This window comes from Suillus fuscotomentosus, assembly GCF_016647785.1.
Source record: "Suillus fuscotomentosus strain FC203 chromosome Unknown F5891scaffold_155, whole genome shotgun sequence".
Lineage (NCBI taxonomy): Eukaryota > Fungi > Basidiomycota > Agaricomycetes > Boletales > Suillaceae > Suillus > Suillus fuscotomentosus.
This window is the reverse complement of record NW_024539667.1, coordinates 16,641-36,562: the sequence shown is the minus strand read 5'-3', so window position 1 is coordinate 36,562 and position 19,922 is coordinate 16,641. Positions and strand designations below refer to the sequence as shown.

The 19,922-nt window shown below is 46.8% G+C and overlaps 7 protein-coding genes across 7 annotated transcripts; 4 read left to right on the top strand and 3 right to left on the bottom strand.

Annotated features, from left to right (window-relative positions):
- Positions 1 to 1,337: 1,337 nt before the first annotated feature.
- Positions 1,338 to 1,808, top strand: F5891DRAFT_965318 (uncharacterized protein; the record flags this gene model as incomplete). Its single annotated transcript, XM_041376154.1, has 1 exon — positions 1,338 to 1,808. A coding segment is annotated over one exon (471 nt), but the record flags the coding sequence as incomplete, so codon positions are not given.
- A 1,077-nt stretch (positions 1,809 to 2,885) lies between these two features.
- On the top strand, positions 2,886 to 3,729 carry F5891DRAFT_965362 (ribonuclease H-like domain-containing protein; the record flags this gene model as incomplete). Its single annotated transcript, XM_041376157.1, has 2 exons — positions 2,886 to 3,113; positions 3,166 to 3,729. Coding segments are annotated over 2 exons (792 nt in total), but the record flags the coding sequence as incomplete, so codon positions are not given.
- A 1,156-nt stretch (positions 3,730 to 4,885) lies between these two features.
- On the top strand, positions 4,886 to 5,260 carry F5891DRAFT_965322 (uncharacterized protein; the record flags this gene model as incomplete). Its single annotated transcript, XM_041376155.1, has 1 exon — positions 4,886 to 5,260. A coding segment is annotated over one exon (375 nt), but the record flags the coding sequence as incomplete, so codon positions are not given.
- A 1,693-nt stretch (positions 5,261 to 6,953) lies between these two features.
- Positions 6,954 to 8,048, bottom strand: F5891DRAFT_1154587 (P-loop containing nucleoside triphosphate hydrolase protein). Its single transcript, XM_041365201.1, has 3 exons — positions 7,995 to 8,048; positions 7,885 to 7,942; positions 6,954 to 7,834 (listed from the first exon to the last, which is right to left on the bottom strand). The coding sequence occupies exons 2-3, from the start codon at positions 7,900 to 7,902 to the stop codon at positions 7,229 to 7,231; spliced, it is 624 nt and encodes a 207-aa protein (XP_041217516.1). The 5' UTR covers positions 7,903 to 7,942; positions 7,995 to 8,048; the 3' UTR covers positions 6,954 to 7,228.
- Positions 8,049 to 8,515: 467 nt separating this feature from the next.
- F5891DRAFT_1198531 (uncharacterized protein) lies at positions 8,516 to 9,052 on the bottom strand (the record flags this gene model as incomplete). Its single annotated transcript, XM_041368645.1, has 3 exons — positions 8,516 to 8,687; positions 8,744 to 8,862; positions 8,915 to 9,052. The coding sequence occupies 3 exons, from the start codon at positions 9,050 to 9,052 to the stop codon at positions 8,516 to 8,518; spliced, it is 429 nt and encodes a 142-aa protein (XP_041217515.1).
- A 1,130-nt stretch (positions 9,053 to 10,182) lies between these two features.
- On the bottom strand, positions 10,183 to 10,527 carry F5891DRAFT_965363 (uncharacterized protein; the record flags this gene model as incomplete). The annotated part of the gene is made up of 1 exon (XM_041376158.1): positions 10,183 to 10,527. The coding sequence occupies one exon, from the start codon at positions 10,525 to 10,527 to the stop codon at positions 10,183 to 10,185; it is 345 nt and encodes a 114-aa protein (XP_041217514.1).
- Positions 10,528 to 12,049: 1,522 nt separating this feature from the next.
- On the top strand, positions 12,050 to 12,740 carry F5891DRAFT_926277 (uncharacterized protein; the record flags this gene model as incomplete). The annotated part of the gene is made up of 4 exons (XM_041373875.1): positions 12,050 to 12,079; positions 12,129 to 12,308; positions 12,370 to 12,566; positions 12,632 to 12,740. Coding segments are annotated over 4 exons (516 nt in total), but the record flags the coding sequence as incomplete, so codon positions are not given.
- Positions 12,741 to 19,922: the final 7,182 nt, after the last annotated feature.

Sequence of the window (19,922 nt, the reverse complement as noted above, 5' to 3'; positions counted from 1 at the left end):
TGGTAGGGACATTGGCAATACAGAACCAATGTTGAAACTCATGTCATAACATAGAGATGTAGCAAAACAGTATAGCGTCTGTACAATGTCTGGATGTACAACGACACCCGGCACAACCGGCACCTGCTAAAATTCAAACTCCGTGCTTCGCCTGCCAAATCTCTCCAAGATCGACCAGTCTAGGGTTCGGGAGAAAAGTCCCTGCTTATTAGCCGCATACTAATTAGCATGTTAATAACTAGCTATTAACACGCTAATAACTCATCGCAAAAATCACAAGGCTAATAATGCTAATAACTCCCTACAGCTGGCTGTGCCTCAGATATTGAGCGATCAGGTCAGGAATAGTATTCTGAGTCGACCGGCTAGCTTCTACTACTGACAGATGATTGACTAGTTACCATAGATAATGGTTTTAAAATTTTCCGGTATGAGCCATGCCGTGCGTGCCGTTCAACATTGCAAATCATTTCAATCAAGTTGAACCAACCACACCCACACCAAAGTATCACCCTTATGAATACCATTGAGGTTCACGACGACGTCGAGCATCACGGTCACACTGATGTTGGATTCATGCAGATGTACTCCATTCCAGAATATCTGGCCATAACTCTTTTTCCCACCTCAGACCTTCCCATCTCCACATTCATCAAGTTTGCCATTCCATCTGTCACTTCCACCCATCAGGCTGCTTTGCCAAGTATTCACCAATATTTCTGCTTGGAGCCCCCAGACTCCAGCCCGATTGATCACGCTCTCCTATCTTCACTGCCAATCCCAATTGAGCCCATCATTACGGCACTTGTTTGCATAGCGCCAGAGGCTTGGGGCGCTGGGAACCGCTCTATCGTGTACGCTCACACCAACTTGATGTATAGATACCCCTTCTGGCTAATTGCATTTTGGGATTGCGTCGCCAAAGATATTATCCCTCCGTTAATGAAATGGCAGGCAGCATGTTGTTTTGTAGAGCAACAGTTGCATGGCCCGAAGCCCAATCTGTCAGTGGCATCTGACTTCTGGGCACGTTTGTCAATGCTTTCTTTGGAGGGTAATGTTTCCGGCTTCATGGATTACTCACCTATAAGCAAGCTCGCACAATTTGCCTCACGAAGCTGGCTTTGCGACAACAACATCAACTTTGTTCTTGAACTCATTCTTCGGCAGATCAAAAGTAGCCTCATCCTTGCCCTGTTTTGTGACATCCTTCAAACATACTTTGTCAATAAACTCAAAACTACATTCGAGTCATGCCATCAGAAAGATTATTTTTGTGCAGATGATTGTTCACAACTTCGTGAGATTGGGCAGACATTGCTGATAACACGAAGACTGTTGGAATGACTTGCTTCATCCACTCCAACCATTGGTTATCTCTTGTCATCGACGGTTCAGGTCACACAATTTACTTCGGAGACTCGTTTGGATGCCATGAAGCACCAGATTCAATCTGTCATGCAGTCGAGTGGTGGCTTGCATTGCATACACCTGTTTTGTTTGTCTGGCAACCTCTTGCCTGCACTCGCCAACAAGATCAATATTTGTGTGGCATACTCGCTGTCAATGCAATTGCCCATCACTTTCTTCCAGAAACTTATCCTCTCCTCTTGCCTGATTGCAATGCACTCGATGGAGCTCGAATGCAGTTTGGTGTGGCCATCATTGATGCCCACCTTCGCACATTATCTGTGAGAATCAGTTTTTTTGCCATCTGTGATTATTTACTAATGCTACGAACAGCAGATCAAATCTGGAGAAGTCTTCTTACCCCAGCCCCCATCTCATGCAACAGACTCCGAGTCTAATGACATCTTCATTCCCCAGGACTCTGACGACATCTTCTTACCCCAGGACTCCGATGACATTCTCTTACCCCAGCCTTCATCTGACTTTGACATTAGTGATAATGACAGCATCATGGGATGAACCATCAGCGAGATCCTACAGAAGGCAGGTCCAATTCCCACTGCACCCAAAAAGCAGCCTGTTCATGCTCGTACGGGCTCAAAAAGCGCCAGCTTGTTACAGTAAGGTTCAAATGCAACTTTGTGATGATCAGCAGCTAACGGCCTCGAATGATTTGACAGGTAGCCTCCACCAGCTCAAATGATGATTTGCTGTACGAGGTGAACTTGAAGGCTATCCCACTGGCAAAGAAGGCCAAGATGGGCCGATTGATGGGGCGGCCTCACATGAGTGTCCTTGATGACATATTTGAGGCATACCACCCTGATCCGAAAAAACTTGGTGCGAAGGACCAGCGGTTTCGGTGTCTAGGCAAAGGTTGTGATTATAGTCTTGGTTATCCACAAAACCTTGCCCGTTGTCTCAAGCACGCTGCTGCTTGTGGTAAAGTGGAGGACAAATTTCACCAGGCTGCAAGTCAGTATTTGGGTGGAGACAGTGCCAGTGCAAAGCTCAAAACTGCCTTAAAGGCAAATGAGTTGCAGCTGCAGGCCCCCTTGCCCAACTCTCCTGTGGAGGCAGATGATCGTATTGTGCCGAAGAAGACTACTACACAGATCAAACTAGACTTCAAGAATGAAGGACAGAAAATCCTCACTCTTCGTATGAACCTTGCCATTGTCAAAATTTTCTGTGCCGCAGCTCTACCACCACACATCGCAGATTATCAGGAATGGAAGGATATGCTCATGATTGCCAATCCAGCTTATCATCCAGCATCATGTTCAACCATTGCTGACAGTCATATCCTGAAGGAGGCTGCACGCGTGCGAGATCTAATCATTCAGTTTCTCAAGTTGAACTTTAACCTGACGGTCTCATTTGACGGAGGAGGGACAAAATGCCAGCAGGCAGTATACACCATTCACTTCACAACACCAGATGGACGGAGCTTCCTAATTTGAGGCAAGGAGTGCTCTGATGAGTCGCACACAGGCGAGTTCATTGCTCAGATAGTACTGAAAGCAATCAATCTCATTGGATGGAGTCATTTTGCAGGTGTCACATCTGACAATACAGGAAATACTCGGATTGCCTGCCAGATTTTATGTGCGGAAATCAAGACTCTTATCCAAGTTCCCGATATCTGCCACCATCTTAATCTTTTGTGTAAGGACATCACACAATTGAGCATGTTTTCAATGGTGAGTGTCCAGCCTTGTCACTCGCAACTTGAATTAATACTTTGACTGACAGATGATCAAACATCTTCGATCAATAATCACCTACTTTCGAAAATCACATGCAGCTACTGATGCTCTTAACAAAGCTCGCAAGTCAATGAATATCAACCGTGGTCTCGAAGGCATAGGGAAGACTCGCTTTGCAACTGTCTGCATTTTGGCACTGTCACTCAAGCGTTGTTTCCCCACACTCCGCCAGATCGTCGACACTCATCAAGTGAAGTTCCCATCCCACAAGTCAGGGCTCACTGGCCTTCTCATGAGCAGCTCCTCTCATTCCTTGGATTTTGAGTCTCAAATCACTCGCTTCACACTCATCCTTGCACCAATTGCAAAATCAATTGCTTGTCTTGAGTCATCGCGGACTGATTTGTCAGACATCAGCTTGTTTTATTTTGCAATTGGTGCTACGCTAAAACAAATCTTCGACAACAACAACAACCCATTCTCACCAGAAGAAGCTGGCCAGATTCGTGCAATCTTCAACTCTCAATTCCGCAAAGCCTTGTCTGAGGGTCCAACTGATGCACCCATCTGTCACAACCCCTTAAACGAATTAATGCAGGGCAGAGACTAGGACTCAAACAACAAGATAATCACAAAGAGGATAAGGCAGCAGGTACATCTTGGATTGCTCACTAGGAGATACAAGAGGTTTGAACTAAAGAACTACTAACTACGTCGAGCTACCTATATACACATATTGAAACTGAGATCGAAACTGAGTATGAACTAACTAACCAATCAGAATAATTAAAGGTATCGTATGATTCTATATATAATTATGATGTCATAACATGTGCCGCAGTCGCGGTAAGACTCTGGAACATTCCAAGAGTGTCGCGAGGCATGACGTCAATATCTTCGGCATTGTCCGATAAGTCACGTGACTCTGGTAATTCTACAATGGACGCAATAATAGGAACTTCTTCAACAGTAAATGTCTTCTTAGCTATAGGCACTGTGACTGGACACTTAAAGGACTTAGAATTTAGGAATGAATAATGGTTTGTATTTGGAACTCGTGACACCATCTCTGCTCTCTATTTGCATCCTCGTAAGCATAACAATACAGTCTTCTAACCTGACCAATAGCTATTGCATTACAGGTTATGTCAACAGCAAAATATTCCAGAAGAACTTGAACCCTCTCGCTCTTACAATTGTGCTTCCTGCGCAAAGTGTGAAGGCCTTGTCATCTGACTCTTCTGGTCCTCCCATCCAAAACTACGCTATCTTTGCTTGTGTGCTCATATTCTTGAAAGCTCTTCTTGAGGTGGAGTAGAAGATGAGAGAGAACACAATTCTCAACAAACTAACTGGTCGGGAGGCTCAGCAATCATTTCTTCGTCAATTTGAACATTATGCATGTGGTCAATATCCATTCGATACTCCACTCGAAGATGGTTAATCAACATTATCATGGTGGATGCACGTATTGAGAATTCCAGAGGGAAATATACTTGCTGTCAGTTCGTGGCTCATATAATTGACCCTGGTTCACTCACTCTGATAGTAAAGACCCTCGCCATCAAGATATTTTCCATTCGACCAAGCTCGATGCCAGAAGAGCGTACAATGTCTGTATTTACATGGATAAATTCTGCGCTGCGAAATCGTCAAGATGTTCGCACCCTCGTGGACATGACACAGGTCCAGCAATGGTACATGTATGATTCTACTGTAAGTGGCCACCAAAATTTTTCAGTTCATTGCTTACACGAGCGTAGTACAAACATCCCGAACACCCAACTGTCAATTTCTACAACCTTGACACTGAGCTGTTTGGATCCGAAGCAAAAGAGGGTAAACGACATCATGATGCGAAGAACAGCTTGCTATCAACTGAAAGTATTGAAGGAGTTGAAGAAATTGAAGACGACGAGTCCAGTATGTGGTTGGATCATGTGCAAATGAGTTCTGCGGCAGCCATGGTGACAAACACCGACTTCGACGTTGAATCTGAGGTAGATTTGAGTGCGGATGGTTTGTTGGCAGTGTTGGCAGAATCGCGACCTAACGTGGACAGCGCAGGGAAGGGCAAATGCAAGGCTGAGGCTGAGGATACCAATGGAAGCGATGACGAGTGGTCGGAGGTATGGGAATGAGTGTTTTTTGCGTTGGCTAATTAGCTAGGATTATTAGCGAGTTTTTCGCCTGCTAAAAATCAATATCACGTGATTGGCTAAAAAGCAGCTAATAATCCGCTAGTTAATAACTCCCCCAGACCTACCTGGCTAAAAAGCTTGCTAATAATTGCCGAAATACTTTTATCCCGAACCCTAGACCAGTCTGACTACGTCAAAAATTCCCCACTCTCATGTGACGTACGTCAGACTGGTCACGAGTCTAATCGGGGAGCTCGAAAGGTGAAGACGAAGACCGTGAGAAGATTTGAAGGTCACTCACAGAGGATCAACTTCATCGATATCTCCGAGGACAGCACGTTACTGGCGAGCGGGTCATGGGATGGTACAGTGCGGATATGGAGCTTGGAAATAGGCAAACTCGTGGCTGGTCCATTCCGAAGTGCCGACTGGGTGGGTGCAATTCGATTCTCGCAAGACTCCACCAAGCTCGCGGTCAAGTCAGATGTGGGGAGGCTCCTTGAAGTGTGGGATATCCAAACGCAAAAATTGGATGTTTTCACGGGCGAACAAACGGGCTCGATTTATTCTGGTACATATGCGCCGGTGTTTTGGACGACCAAAACCATAGTAACCGCATTCAGCTTTAAAGCCAGGGCTCAAATTAAGACGATCTATCAGTTCGACCCATCTACGCTGGAGACTATCGAAGCCCCCTTTAAAAGACACACCCAAACCATCACTTGGACTAGCACTTTCACTTGATTGTGCTCTCCTCGCCAATGCTTCTCATGACAACACCATCAAGCTCTGGGCATTCGAGTCCCGCCAGCCCCTCGCCTCATTCAATGTTCTTTCTACCGTCCGCCACCTTATTCTCTCACTCGACTCGCGTCAACTAGTTTATACCGCCAAGCGCAACAACAGCATCTACTTATGCAACACTCCCCCTGAGATCCTCGATACCATTCGGCCTGTACCACAAGTTAGAGTGCACAGTTAAACCCGAATCATTCATGCGCTAACATTTCTTTCAGACCAGCGCTCCAAAAAACCTACTCCTCACTGATGTACTTATCCCTTTCTTTTGTTCGTTTACACCACTCCATTAATACCATTTTTTTTGCAGTCTGGTGCGCTCTCTCTCTCTGAGAATCAACCTACTAGCGAGGCCTCACCAACTGTACAACTGAGCTTCCCTTCCCACTCTCTACAACGCATACAGCCTACCGAGATGCTACCGCTTCCTGACATGCAGCAATCACCTACTCTTTCCCCTCCACCGCAGATACCCTCTTCTACAGAGGTTCACCCCAGTTACACTCCGACCCCCGCGAACTCCTTCCCTCCTCTTTCCGTACGCACACAGTCTTCTCCGCTCGTAATAATGAACCTGATGATCTCTCCACCGAAGTAATGCTCCAAGACCTCTAAAATTAATCACTAGTAACTTCCGGGACTGAAATACTTGAACTCACACAGCGTGCATGCGCGAAGATCGTATTTGTGTGAAAGCTGGGCCGAAATTATCCTTGGTGCGAAATAAATCAGAATGAACGGTTGTTGAGACCAATTGGATGGTGGTTTTTTGGTCGAAGAATGTTACCACTCCTGTCACTGTCAAGCTTATCTGCCTGTTTGCTATTCATGTTGTAGTAAGTTATATATCGATATCTGCAGAGATGGAATATTCGCGCATGAAACGAAGGGAGACTGATTGCGATGTGACATAATATTAGGATTATATAGTACGACGGGTATGTATCAACTCATGTGTAACGTATCATTGACAAGGACGAAGTCCAATCCGATGAGCATAAGGCATAGAGAGGGGTTAAAGTAAATAAGTATCCTCTTACATGATCTACCTCATACTAGCCAACTGGCTTGCGACGTCTCGAGAAAGACTGCAATGCCTCGTGAGATGAGGGACAGTATCTTTCTCTGTTATGCAAACTTTCTCCCGAGTGTTTTCTTCAGATTACACATCTAGTATTGGGGAAGGTTGTTCATGATCAGGGCTTTGACAGCCTCGCGGGATGAATCATAGATTCCACGCTTGGATGAACCATAGATTTCATACATGAAGTCGACCTCGGGTAGGGTGGTGACGCACGCATGTTGAGTAGACTCCGGAATACCAATTTTTCGGAGTACATCCAGATTGGCTGACCACCAGTCTTCCGAATGCCGGGAATCCTCCAAGTGGTTGACAACCACTACAATGGGCACCTTTCCCGCCATCGACTTGAATTTATTAAAGCTTCGCCCATACGATTTCTTCAAATAGCGTCTTACTCCTGGCATGCAGTACACCACAAGGTGAGGTTTGCTCTTCTTCAAGTATGACTTGAGCCGCCTCTCTGCTTTCGGGGCCCAAAGGAAGCCCCAAGACCCTTCTTCGAGACCGATTGTATCGTGTACCATACAGGATTGCTGTCTCCCAAGGTCACATAAGTACGCTCGTTCTGTCGTTGTGCAACCGAAAACGTCATTTGATACAGGAGCGTCGGCCGAGGGGCAAAGCATGTTAATGAGTGAACTTTTCCCCACCCCAGAATGACCAATGATGACTACGTTCCTCGACGTCCGACTCTGAAAATATATCAATATCACGAAGACCCCCAATTAGAGAATGGTCTTGCCTCTAGTTTCGAACACATTGAGCTCAATCCAATCTCCTCTTCCCGAGTAAACTATGCCCTACAAAACTGTATCAGTGAAACGATTTCATGAATGATCCAGTGTGTTATACCTGGGAGGAATGGATACAGTAGGGGAGCTCAAAGTTGAACGCCCAACGCCCAAGCCCAACGCCTAACGCCCAACCTCGTGACCTATTTAGAATAAATAGAAATAAATACAACGCAAACCAAACACAAACCCTAATAAACCCTACGCATTACATCATCGCCCCGCGCGAAATAAACAAACTTATATAAGCAAATCTTATCGATAAGCATCATTGTCACTGAAGGTGATCAATACACTACAGCCATGGCTCGTACAAGTCTACACCACCAATATCTACAAAACTATATCCTGCATATGATATTACGAAGCATCCTTCAGCCACCACGGACCCCAGAAGAGGCTGCCCATGAATTTGACCTTGATATCTCTTGCATTCTTGCTATCAGGCACTTTCGTTATCTTCGAGAAAGACCCCCAATGCTCAAAGCTGGCTCACTTCACCTTGCATGGGAATATGCACAAAATCCAGCACACCATTCACGCTTCATCAACATGCTCAGTATAGAACGCAAATTGCAAATATTACTCACCCCATATGCTCTTGATGTGCGTCGGAGTCGAGTCATCTGGGCCAGAAGTAGGGACATAGTGATTGAAATGCTCCTCGTCAGGTTCATCTCCCAAATTGTCATCTTGGAGGCCCTCGCCTGTAGTTCTGAGCCGGCGTGCATGATGCTTGTAACGATTGACAAGGCTATTAGCAGATAGATAAATTAGCAGAGATATAGAAATTTCATGCCAGTCACATACTAGTCGAACCGTTTCTTCACGCGGTCCCCAACTGCGTCAGGGTTGATGGCATACAGGTCCGCAAGGATAACAGATCCAATGCACTTGAAGACTGCAATCTTTGTATCCTTCAATGTATTCTGGTGGTATTTCAGCTGCAGTACCAACAAGATGAAATAGGAATAAGCTTACTTCGTCCTTTTTTTCCCCAAGTAGCATCTTCCTATTCTCTGCTTTCTCGGCCTGAGCAAGGAGCAACCAAGTGAGTGGTGTGGTCCACTCTATGTCACCAATAGGTGGTCCTGCTGATTTCTTGGATCGTCGGGCCATGGTCCACACAGTTGGGAGACGAGGCAAAGGGGTCCACACAGTTGGCGAGAGACAAAGCGGAAGCTGCAGAACGGTGGCAGCGTTTCGGCGCTGCCTCGTTGATAGCGCGCGGACAATGATGTAATGCGTAGGGTTTGTTAGGGTTTGCATGTGGTTTGCGTTGTATTTATTTCTATTTATTCTAAATAGGTCACGAGGTTGGGCGTTAGGCGTTGGGCTTGGGCGTTGGGCGTTCAACTTTGAGCTCCCCTAGTTACTTGTGCCGCGATAAAGTATGCACTTGTATAACTTTCCTGTACCCCGCTGGAGAGGCGCAGCCTCGACACTTGGTCTGAATGATGTGTGAAAACCTAAAGACCTAAGGTAGCTCTCAAGCGCGTTCATCAGACTCACGTGACAAATCGTGACAATAGCGTTACAAGTAGATAAAATATACATCACAATTCAACTACGACACATATGAAAAATATCGCATCGCACAACGATGCAGAAAAATGATAAAAAATTATGAGCGCTTTCCGTTTTCCGAGACAACAACAGGAAGTGTTGTTATGTTGAAATTTCGAGTTGGAGAGTACTTATTTGCCGAAAAGTACTGTGTATGTGCCATGGCGGAGCTTGTAAGTAATTCTACCTTGAGCATGGCTGGGCGCAAGCGCAAAGTAATGGCCTGGATGGCCAACTTACCATGGAAGAAGAGGAGAGTCGGTACTGATTCATGCAACAAGGAAAATGAGGACCAGGTAAGATTGTACCTTAATTTTTGTGGAACTGACATGTATAATTTAATAGACATGTGCACATCAGTAAATTCGCGGATTCCTTAACCAGCTTTTCAGCCACTTGTCACGAAAATATTCAAAATGTTACTACTTATTTCAACTTATATACTTGTGCACAAGTGCCCACAAGTAATCGCGTGATTCACAAGCACCCAAAGGGCGAAAAGGTCGAAGTACATTATACAAGTGAATTAAGTGAGGTAGAATTTACAATTAGAAAACAAGTGGCCGGTGCTAGTACTACCTCGTCGTCAATGAGAGGCACAGAGTAGGGACTTTGTCATCAACAGCATTGATGGATGATGATGCAGTGCATGAATGTAGTAGGTAGGAGATGTTGTGGGGCAATTACGATGCGATCTCGAAGGCATGGTGATCAGCGTATTTGTTAACATAAAATGAGCGGAAAATATCATAAGAATGAAAGTATTTCATGTCACTAGGAATGAAATCGGGACTGTAGACAGGGATTAGATGTGCTGCATGGTAGACTGTATTGATATGAATAACAGCGAGGTTTGGGGTTCCATCATTGTGAACACTTGGACGGACTATCCACATGCCGGTATCCTCGTTGGGACAGTCGTCAACCTTGTCAAACAAATGAACAAGGGCGCACGGATATGTGACCCAATTGCCAGTGAATATGAAAGAAAAGAAACATTTTACTCTTGCAATGTCAGAAAATTCCATAGGTGCCTTGCAATGTTTCCAAATTGAGACATCATTTAGCCGTATTGCATCCGCAATGCAAGATTCTTCCAAGCAACCATGGTATATTCTTAGAGCATTCCAAGGAAGTGACATTATTTTTGGTAACTTGCAAGATGTATTTGTGCCTTCCAAGGATTCAGTTATGTCAGCAACTGATTACAATCTCATTCCGATTCTGATCATACCTCGAACAATTTTCGATGTCCTGTATTTGAATTCAAAGCAACTCTTCTTTGTGTTTATATTAATATACTACAGTGACATATGCCTGCACTCAGAAACAACACTGGAGCCTCCGGAGGGCGTAAATACATGCAAACTGCTGCATCTACCATCAAGGTCCAATGTCAATATTGTAATGAATCCTACACATCCAGAGGCATCAAGTCACACGAGCAGAGCTGCCTTCGACGGAAGGAAAAGAAGAGAGAGGACAGAGAATTTGCGTGGGCTGCAGTACACTCAATTTTGAACGAAGGAGAACACAGTTCATCAACATTTTATATCTTGATCTCCTCTGAATCAATCACTGATTATTGAATTTTTTTTGCATCAGAACATCATCGCAGCAAGAAACACAAGCAAACACATGAGCATGACCCCACCAGCGCATCTGCTCAAGTCTCTGTGCTTGCAGACTCCGAATCAGGTCCAGGAGGCACAGCTGCAACATCTGTTGCTACTGTAAATGACGTGTATGATTATGATGGTGGTCACAATTATCTTGCTGCAGGACTGGAAGGGGGTCTTGATGACACACAGAGCGTCGAGGGTGAGGCATGACAACGTATGTGTTATTATCTTGACCCGAGTCACATAACTAACATCATTTATTAGGTTCCAACTCTGATATAAGCATGGCTAGCGCCTCTGCAGGAGCAGCACCTCCTCCTTGTCTCATTCCAGTTTCTGCAGCCACAGCCACAACCTCAGCCTGTTCCAACATGTTCAAGACAGAGTTCCACCCCCACAGCGGTCGCCCAACAGCTGTCGAAACATTTTCTGCTTATGGGAGCGGATCGGGACCACGTTCACCCATTGTTGATGATATGCCTTGGCACCCTTTTACCTCTCGTGCAGACTTTGAGTTTGCTGAGTTCATGCACAAAGCTGCGCTGAACAAGGACCAAACCAATGAGCTGTTGAAGTTCATCTGGTGAGTCGCAGATGGTCACACAAAGTTTTCGTTCCAAATGCACACAGATGTTGCAACTGCATGGGCTAGGGCGTCTAGCCAGATGACACCAGTAAGAGCCATGTAACTTTATTTTGCCTTTGTATCAAGTGTACATGACCATGTTCAATTAAACAGTTCGAAAAACATATTATACCCATTGATTACAAAAAGGAAATGATCAAGTATGAAGTTTATTTGCGGCCTCTGTGGGACTGGGCAATGGACCTATTAGTCAATCCCTTGTTGGCTCCGTACTTTGTCTGGGACGCTCAGCGGCTTTATAAGCATGATGGGACTCGCTTTGAGCGCTTCTTCCATGAGCCATGGACAGGAGACCGCTGGTGGGATCTTCAAGTGTGATCAATCCCCCTTTGTATACTATGTGACTGACTGATTCATTTAGTCATTGTTGCCTGAGAATGGAGTGCCGTTCGCATTCATATTATATGCTGACAAAACTCATCTTTCATTGGCCGGTACTGTCAAAGCATACCCGGTAATTGCCCGCTGTGGGAATCTACCAGTCGACATCAGGAATGTCGATGGTCCCGGAGGAGGGCGCCTGGTAGGTTGGTTACCGATTGTAAGTTCTCGCAATGTTATGTCAATGGGACTCAATTAATGGTCTTCGCCCCTCGTTACAGGTTCCTGAGGATTCAGATGAGGATGGCAAACTTTCCTACATGAATTTGAAGCATGTTGTATGGCACAAATCATTTTCGATCCTGCTCATAACTATCCTGCTCTTATCTGCAACTGGCTTTGCACACAAGTGCTATGATGGAATTCAACGCTGGCTATTCCCGTTAATTCTGATCCTATCGGCTGATTATGAAGAGCAGTGAGTGATCCGCATTTATATTTCATTAACACATCGTTTCTAACACAAATGATCTATATTATTAGGTGTGTGATGGCGCTAATACGGGGCCTCAATTCGGCCTGTCCTTGTCCCATTTGCCTGGTCCCGAGAGAAGAGCTCACCGACCACTCAATGACCTACCCTAAGCGCACTGTTAAAGACGCACAAGATTGTGTCGAGTTATGGTCCAGAGACCGTATTGCGGTGTAGAAACTACAATACAGCGAGGCACGAACAAATGCACCTGACTGTACCTATAATAGTTGTAAGGTCGTGCATTGCCTAGTCTGCATTACTTGAGGAGACAAGTGCGTTCGACCCTAAAGGGGAAGCAAGTGCAGCGAAGATCTAGAGGTATGCGCTGAAGCGAAGTGCGAGAAAGTGCAGGTGCGCGTGAAGGCGTGGGAACACGTGCGCGTATTAGCGCGAACCACAGGAGAGCGTGCGCATGTATGCGGAAACAATAGAGAGGTTAGACTTAAGTGATAATATGATGTAATATAAGAGAAGAGAGATGCGAAGTGTAGACAAATAGATTTCTACTATGTTCTGCTAAGTAGTAAGTAAGTAGTAACAGGTAATTTGGGAGGTAAAGTAAGTTGCCTTCTAGTATGTACTGCTGGCGCTTATATAGGTGCCTAAGCGCAGTCATGCGGAGCCGAAGCGCTACCGAGTAGGTATGTAAAGATATATATAAGTAAGGGTCCATGATAAAAATAAAGGTGTAACAATATATGAATGAGAGAAATGGAAATATACACACTAGAGAAACTTGGTGGACAGTGGATGGATGCTTCTGGATGGCTGGCGCTATAAGGCGCTCAAGCATGGGAAAGCACGCGCGCATATACATCGCGAAGCGCGGGAATGGTGCATGTTGCGCGAGAAAGCTGCGCCTCATATAGGAATAGCTGTGGATAGCACACAGTGGTGCTGCAAGTTCGTGCAATGAACTCCCTGGTGAAAAGTGCCATATCACACCTAATGTCCCCAAACAAGAAACTGAGCCTTTCAAGCAGTGCCAAAGCAAAATCCTTGTGGTCCTGATTGTTACAAGTAACATCGGCTACATGGCCCCTCTATCATTTTTCCCCTTCATCCTCGCCCTCGTATGCCTCTGGCTCATACTTCTCTACCGACTATCCGTTGACCGGATCCTTGGTGTAGTAGGGTGTTTGGCATCAGGGGTCAGTCCATTCGAGGAGGCAGGTGTCTCAGAGGGGTTCGAGTTGGAGTCTCAGAGGTGTCCGAGGTCCTAGCAGGTGTTTTAGAGTAGCTTTCCCACATGTTGTAGCATCATCATCCATCATCTGCTGTCCACCAGTGTCGAGGCCCAGGGCCCTCTCCACCTGGTGACTAGAGCGAGCAGCATCACGGCTATCCCAATCGAAGTACTGTGCAAGCTATGAAACATTCCGACAGACGGCAAGGCAGCTCGTCGATGTGTCGTATCAGAGAGTCATTTGTCCCCGCCTCATTCAACAAACGAGTTCATTTCTCAAGACCTTAACATTTTGTCACCCCCAAAGTTCAACAAAAAAATAATTCACACCAATACCAGATTCATCCAACAGAAAACCACTACACAGAAGTCATCGCACCTACTCGTACCTCCCCAGATTTACGGTTCAAGTATCATCACACCACCCGCTCTACCTACAGTCATGAGCACCAACGTCCCAACCATAACACCACAGCCAACCTTCTATGGCGACTACGAGAAAGGTGAAGAGCCCACTAACTGGATGAGGAACTACCAGTTGTCCTTCCCGCCATCCTATTCGGATGCCGAAAAGATCACGCGATTCGAGCTGCAGTGCGCAGCTGCAAGCCCTGCAGAGGTGTGGTATGCCATGTTGACGCCGGCAGAGACAGCCTCATGGAGCGCGTTCCTTGCGGCCTTTCGAAAACGTTGGCCACCCCCATTACAGGTCACACTCACGGTGACACAGAAGAAGGATCGCATCCGGGCAATAGTTCTAAAGGAGGATGAGATTGGTGTCATGATAGAGGAAGATAGAGGAAGAGAGTGGGGACACGTAAAGTGGGCGAAAACAATAGCAAGAACGGCGCAAGGGTTCAGCAACACGCAGTGTCACTTGCTTGACGTTGTCCTGGAAAACACGCCGGAAGTGTTGCGCGACTTCCTCGCAGACAACTACACGTCGTGGTCAGATTTCAAGTCAGATGTTGCCAAGATATCCGCATCTCAGTTGGACAGAGCAAAACAACAGATGGCCATGGAGAAGAAGCTTCGTAGTGATGTAGATAAGCTGCAGTCCCAGGTCACCGACAACCGTGGCAAAACGTCGACCCCAGTACAAAGTCAACAAGTCCAACAAGGCGCCTTCGCACCACCTGCATATCGATATGGGTATAGGCAGACTCCAGCATCTGTGGGACAACCGCCACAGATTTTTCAACCCACTCCAGTTGCACAACCGATGCCCCAGCAAGCTCCAATCATGCAGACCCCACAGGTACCCCAAATGCTGCACACGGCTGCATTGTTCAGCACGCCCGCCCCCATCAACCGAGGGAACTTGTTCTACAGGTATCGTGGAGGAATCCCACAAACGCCAACGAGAGGGAGAGGAGGGTCTATAGCAGACTGAGCACGAGTAGCCGTACAGTTTGCTACCATTCCTCATCAGCCAGATTCAGAAACGGGAAGACAGACATACACACAGCAGGTCCAGGACTGGCACGCAGCACACGGAGCGGATGCCATACAGAACTCGTCAAGGCCGTACCCACTGAAACCAGGTACCGCACCTCTGGGATCTAGAGAGTGTTTCAACTGCGGGTTAGCAACAAACCCAAGTCACCAAGCTTACGAATGCATGTACCCAGCAGTTCCAGTACAAGAAATGAAGTGGCAGGAGACGGTATCACACTTGGTGACCAGAGCGTTGACAATAACACCAGCAACAGGCGCGCCTATGAACGTACAATTCGTGGCACCTATGCAGCCCCAGAATGTACTCTATCCATCATTCCCGTACTACGCGCCACCTTCAGAACCGTATCAGCAGTATGAGATGTTGGGAAACAAGTACGGACCGCAGATGTAGGGGACCTTCCTGCGGTCCTGAACAATCGGATCCACGTAGCCCGGTTGATGGATGCAAGACACGACACCGTCGAGATGCCCTGTTACGAAAATTTGATGTCCCCAGCCTTATCAGAACTCGATGAGAACTCACCTATAGCCACACCCACGTCTAGCAACCCCATAAGCCTCGATACCTCGTTAGCAAACTTGCCAAGCATGCGCACGGACCACAGCCTCGACAACAACAAGCAGGAGGAAGAGGACGACTTCATAGTACCAATACTCAACGTAGAAATGCCTTCAGAAGATCCCCTTATGTCCGCATCAACGGACTCTGTAGTTATTGTATATTCGAACGTTCCAGACTCAGAACCACTTACTAATTCCCACGTACCATACGCACCATCTGACCCGTCCCATGATCTAGATCAGTCTTCTATTCCTGAACCTCTCCGCACCTCCCCAGCTGCACCACCTAGCACACACACATCCAATGACCTGTCTATGAGCACCGATAGTACAGACCTTGAACTTACGCTGAGTACATCTACCTTTGAGCAATTCGATACTTCTGACTGTTATTCAAGCGTGAACGATAACAACATCGTAAATCTACACAACGTCACAGATTGTTACACAGAAAGCAAGCCATTTGTAACACAAGCAAACCTATATGGACCGGGCGCCAAAACCTCTCATTTCGATGCCAACGTTGCCGATGGTGCAATGGTGAACGTCCTCGACCTCAAAGCATATCATAAAGTAGCTCGACACCTCAAGACCCTGACACCGTCAAAACGAATCCTCCGCATGGCCAATGGAGCCGAAGTACCATTGCATGGCATTTGGACCGGCACCTTTCAGTGGGACAAGGTAAAAGCAAGAACATCATTTGAAGTATTCGATAGCGGGGGAAACTGGTCGTTGCTGATAGGAAAACCATTGCTGGAGCAACTGCAGGCAATACATGACTATACTAACGATACCATTGTTATTCCACAGGCACCTCATCCGATTGTCATCAAGAACACTCTTAGCCTGCCAATAGCAGCCCAGCAAGACGAATCAATCGAAACCTCAAGTCCCTGTTTTATTATTGTATCTATACCCGCTGACGTCCCAGAACCTAGCCCAACCGGATCGAGTACAATGGTGAACGTTGAGGAGAAGTTCGTGTTTCAAGCAGGGCAAGAAATACCGAAGAAATGTTTGGATGAATATACGACAGCGTTGGCACAAGCGGGAGCACACATTGTAATATCAAACAACCGGCCCAGCGTATCAACGGTAACGAGCGACTTGTCGAAATCACCTTGCTCACCAGTTCCATTCACAACAGAAGATCTTCAGCAACCCCAATCAACAGTTATATGGCCGGTCCTACAGTACGAACAGGACGACGAAGGCGAACTTGGAGAAATATCGAACATACCAACATCCTCGACGTCAACAGCCAGCATATACACCAGACACACGGACCCATTCAATCCCATCTGAGTTGTGGAGATCTTACGACAGATCAAAATCGGAGATGATCTAACGACAGAACAACGGACACAGGTAACAAGTTTATGCTCAGAGTTTGCTGACACGTTTGCATTGGCAGTCAGCGAGGTCTTCCCAGTGGATTTCAAGACGTTCAAACTTACCTTCCCTGAAGGAACGACGTTCAGAACAAAAGTCAATCAACGACCCCTGACCCCACCCCAACGAGAATACCTATACGAATGACTGAACGAACTCGAGAAGGCAGGTATTATCAGGCGCATCGAACCAGAAGAAGTCAAGGCAGCGAGCCCCACCGTGCTAGTGCAAAAAGCACATGGATAAAACAGCCTACCAGTGGAAGAGCTATTGCACCGTGTAAACAACCAATGTGCTCAACACGGACTACCCACCCGCGACGATTTGCCTCCAAGGCCACCAAAGACACCAGACGCACCGAAGCAAGGATCCGCACCCAAATGGCGCATCTGCCAGAACTTCGCAGAGGTCAACAAGGCAAGCCAAGTGCCACCCATACCACAGGGCGACATCAGAATGAAACAACAGCGACTGAGTGGTCACCGTTGGATTAGTATCATCGATTTCGCAGCAGGCTTTTACGCTATTCCCGTGGACGAGGACACTCAACCTTACCTCGCGTTTTACACAGAAGGGAGAGGATATGATTGCTATTGCCAAATGCCATTCGGCTTAACAGGTGCGCCAACGAACTTCGGAGACATGGCCGCCATCGCACTACGGGACCTTATAGGCCTACTCTTTGAGTTATATGTCGACAACTCTGGCATGGCAGGGGACGACTTCAACAAGAAATTATCTAGACTACGCAAGTTCTTTGAACACGTCCACACCATGAGATTATCGCTGTCCCCCTCAAAGACGCAATTGTTCATGACCGAAGTTATATTCGCCGGAGCATGGGTAGGACGTGATGGCATCAAACCAGACCTCACGAAAACGGCGGCTGTCGTCAATTGGGAGATCCCCAACACGATTCACAATCTAATGCAATTTCTAGGACTAACTGGATATTTCAGATCTCTCATTAAGGATTACGCTAGACGGGCAGCTCCTCTCACAGACCTCATTCGAAGACTAAGTACACCCCCGGGAGGACAGCAAGTAGGACGCTACAAGTACAGACAACACCTCCGCAACACTCAACTGCGACCGCATTTGGGACCCAAGCAAATGCAAGCCTTTATGGACCTTAAGCAGGCGTTAGTCGTAGAACCCATCCTCAAAAGACCTCGATTCGATGGAACACCATTCATTGTCATCACGGATGGCTGTAAGGAAGGTTTTGGTGCAGTACTAACTCAACGGCATACCACAATGTCAGCTTCGGGACGAGTCGTTACCATGGACCACCCAATAGCCTATGCGTCGAAATGCACATCAGCAACCGAAGAGAAGTACAAACCTTTTATTCTAGAATTTGCCGCACTAAAGTTCGCATTGGATCAGTTTTCAGACGTTATATGGGGAGCCCCGGTGGAAATCGAGACAGATTGCCAGGCGTTAAGGGACACTTTGCTCAGCCCCAAGCTCAGTATCGCACACGCACGATGGCGTGATGGCATCCTCGCATATCACATTGTCGACGTCAGACACCGTGCGGGTGTCACAAACACAGCCGCGGATGGACTAAGCAGAAGTCTGGAGACCCGAGAGCGCACGAACGATGATGGAAGCGAATGGACGGTTAACGAGGACTGGGAGGCGGTGAGCGGAATAGTGCAGGATTTATTTTCAGTCGAGACATCCTCTCACATATCTAATACCGAGACACCTACTAACATAAACTCTCTGCAGCACAAGTTCGCGAAGGAACCATTGTTCCTCGACGTCGTCGAAGCACTATACGACCTGGACTCAAGCAAGCCTGTCAAAACCAAACGCAGAGCCCGGCACCATGCAAAGCAATACTTCATCGAGAACGACAAACTTTGGAGGGTAGCAAATGACTCGTCGACACAAGTACACAGCAAGCTTGAGTGCATCACGCAGGAGGAAGCAGTAGAACTCGCGAGATCGGAGCACGCCAACAATGGCCATTGGGGGAGAGACATGGTAAAGTTACAGCTCATGGACCGCATCTACAGCCCGCGTTTGGACCATTCGGTGACAACAGCCATCACTGAGTGTGGACAATGCAAAAACTTTGGAGCTGCCCACCTCAACTCGTTATTGGAACCAATCATCCACAGACATCCATTCGAGCTTCTGGTAGCCGACTATCTAGCTATGCCTAAGGGAAAAGGGGGCTTTCATAACATCCTGCTCATCATTGACATGTACTCACAATATGTTTGGGGTTTCAGGTTGAAAACTCATGGCACTGCAAAAACGACCATCGCCAGCCTTGAAAAGATCAGGCACGACTTCTGCGCGCCGGAGACGTTGATGACGGATGGAGGGAGACACTTCGACAACACAGAAGTCAGCGACTGGTGCGAGACACATGACACCAAGAGATACGTGACTGCAGCGTACGCACCATGGGTCAATGGACTGGTAGAGGGGATGAACAAGCTGCTGTTAGGTTGATTGAGGAGCATGTGCGCACCGCACCTTGGAGAGGATGACTGTAGAGACGTTGACCCAAAGACACTACCAGTGGAATGGGCGGATCACTTCGAAGCGGTGTAGAAACAACAATACTGTGAGGAGCAAAAATAGCTCCAGACTGTATCTATAAAAGTTGTAAGGTCGCGCGTTGCCTAGTCTGCAATACTTGAGATGGCAAGTGCGTTCGACCCTAAAGGGGAAGC